General features: G+C 49.0%; 1 protein-coding gene across 2 annotated transcripts; it reads left to right on the top strand.

Annotated features, from left to right (window-relative positions):
* Positions 1–272: 272 nt before the first annotated feature.
* Positions 273–2261, top strand: LOC6524072. Of its 2 annotated transcripts, XM_015189996.3 has the most exons (4): positions 273–553; positions 659–1055; positions 1111–1840; positions 1903–2261. In XM_015189996.3, the coding sequence occupies exons 2-4, from the start codon at positions 665–667 to the stop codon at positions 2147–2149; spliced, it is 1368 nt and encodes a 455-aa protein (XP_015045482.1). In that variant the 5' UTR covers positions 273–553; positions 659–664; the 3' UTR covers positions 2150–2261. The 2 variants fall into 2 exon arrangements, with proteins under 2 accessions (XP_015045482.1, XP_002099936.1); XM_002099900.4 differs by having other exon boundaries at positions 273–1055.
* The last annotated feature ends 1 nt before the right edge of the window (position 2262 follows it).

The following is a 2262-nucleotide window of genomic DNA, read 5'->3' as shown; positions in this document are numbered from 1 at the left end:
GTGCGTGCCGCCGGTATCGGATCGCGGTCGTGAGTCACGCCGTTCACTATTGATTCAAACAGACTCTTAGCCGGTTAATCAAAAGTAACTCGTTAATTTTTAGATTTTCCATTTTCATTTTATTTTAATTACGCACCACCTCTATACACCATTTCCAAATTTCCGGGTTTTCGATTAAATAAATAACACTGTACAACATTATTAACACTTTCCATTTGTCTTTGCAGCCCTGGCCGAACAGCCGGCTATAGCCGATAGTCACGCAATCAGCTGTGCCGCAACTAACAAACAAAGCTACATACATACATACAAATGTGATCTGATCTGATATGCAACCCAAAGCCTTTAATGCTTAAATTCTACGTGTATCTCGATGAATTTCACCACGATCCTCCCGGCCTGCCGCCCCGCTGGGGGATTGCGCCGGGTGGTTTCCAATGCGTGATGATAGCGCCTCTATATAAGAATCGCTCCACAAGTGACCACCAAACAGTCTCGCAGAGATCGCAATTATCGCAGTTATTGCAGTAACTCGTTGGTGAAGAGGAAGCCTGTACGTACATATGCATATAGATACGTATATCGGGAATTGGGGGCAGGTTAACGTACTGCCCGTGAAAGCGACAATCAACTGCAATTGCAACTCTCCATTCGCCAGGGCACAATGTCGACGCAGCAGCAGCAATTGGACTACATTGAGCGCAGCCTGGTGTACGAAATCTTTAAGTATTTCGGCTCGGGGGTGACGCTGGAGGGCCACCGAGTTGAGTGCTCCACTGGGTTGGACGGATTCATGTCCGCCCTGTACACGGTGCAGTTGGATCTCGTGGTCGCCGAACGGATGCGGACTGAGGTCGTTATGGTCAAGTTTATGAAGGGTTCGAAGGAATTCCGCGAGCAGAGCAACTCGTACATTCAGTTCGCCAACGAGGTGTTCGCCTACGCCGAAATTCTGCCTGCCTATGAGCACTTGCTGCGGACGAGTCATCTGTCCAGCGAAATTGTGTCCAACTGGGTGCCGCGCTGCTACTTTGCCAAGTTCGGAAGGGTCAATAGTGTGTACAGCTAAAATGTTCCTCTAGCCCTGCTAATCTTTGCCTTATATTGCAGACCTTGGGACTGAACGCGAATCCGTCCTGGCTGTAAAGCATCTGAAGGGCGAAGGCTACGAGATGGGCCCGCGTGTGACTCTCCGTCGAGATCAGCTGGAGGCAATGGTCAAACTGATTGGGCCCTTTCATGCCTTAGGCTATGCCATACGAATACTGCAGCCGCAGGTTCAAGCCCGCCTGCGTTCGGGCGTGGTTGACTTGCCCTTCGTCTCCAGCACAGGAAAAACCAGCTTCGATATGGTATATCGTGTGACCTTTGATCGTTTTTACGAATTTTACGATCGGCAGAGGGAGCAGCTTTTAAAAGACTCAGATGCCGGCTTTGCCGTCGCCATCGAGCGTCTGCGCGAAAAGTACTTTACAAATCCCACGCATCTGCTGGAGAGGATTCGTACCGCGTCCTATGCGGACGATCAGCCAGATAGTCACTTTGCCACATTCCTGCATGGAGACTACAATCGTAACAATGTGTTGTTCCACTATGGCGACGATGGCCAAGTGGATTCCATTAAGACCATTGATTTTCAAGAGTTGCGCTTCAGCACCACGGCCATTGACCTGAGCTTCTTTATGTACATGAACACGCCGTCCGAGAGCAGAGCAGAGATCTTCGCAGATCTCCTGAAGAAATACCACAAGTACATGAGCGAAATGCTGGAACTAGTGCTGCATCGCAACCGGGATGAATTGAGCGACGAGCGTGTTGAAGAGCTCCTAGCTGATTACAGGTGGATGAGACATAATTGTTCTTTAATTTCCATGATTCTCATTTAATCCATGCTATCCACAGTTACGAACGCTTTGAGGCCCACTTCAAGCGATATGCCTTCTACGGGGTGATGGTCTGCATGCACTTTAAGCCCTGGCTGATGGGCAGTGAGACGGACTGCGCTGAATTGTCGCGTCTCTGTGAAACAGATTTGCACGGCCAGGCATGCTACCAGCTGTCGCTGGACATTGGCGGTGACGTGGCCAACGAGGAGGTCTTCAAAATTGTCCGTCATGCCTACGAGCATGGGTATATGGACGAGATATAGATACCACCCGCATGCTTATCGGTCGTGAACAACATCTCGGATTTCAAATAGAATTATCTAGAGATCCTTTTTTATCTAGAGATCATATTAAATAATCCGACCGCTACAATAAC

The sequence above is a fragment of the Drosophila yakuba genome, chromosome X (genome assembly GCF_016746365.2).
Source record: "Drosophila yakuba strain Tai18E2 chromosome X, Prin_Dyak_Tai18E2_2.1, whole genome shotgun sequence".
Taxonomy (NCBI): domain Eukaryota; kingdom Metazoa; phylum Arthropoda; class Insecta; order Diptera; family Drosophilidae; genus Drosophila; species Drosophila yakuba.
The sequence above is the reverse complement of the archived record's forward strand: the minus strand, read 5'-3'. Positions and strand labels throughout refer to the sequence as shown.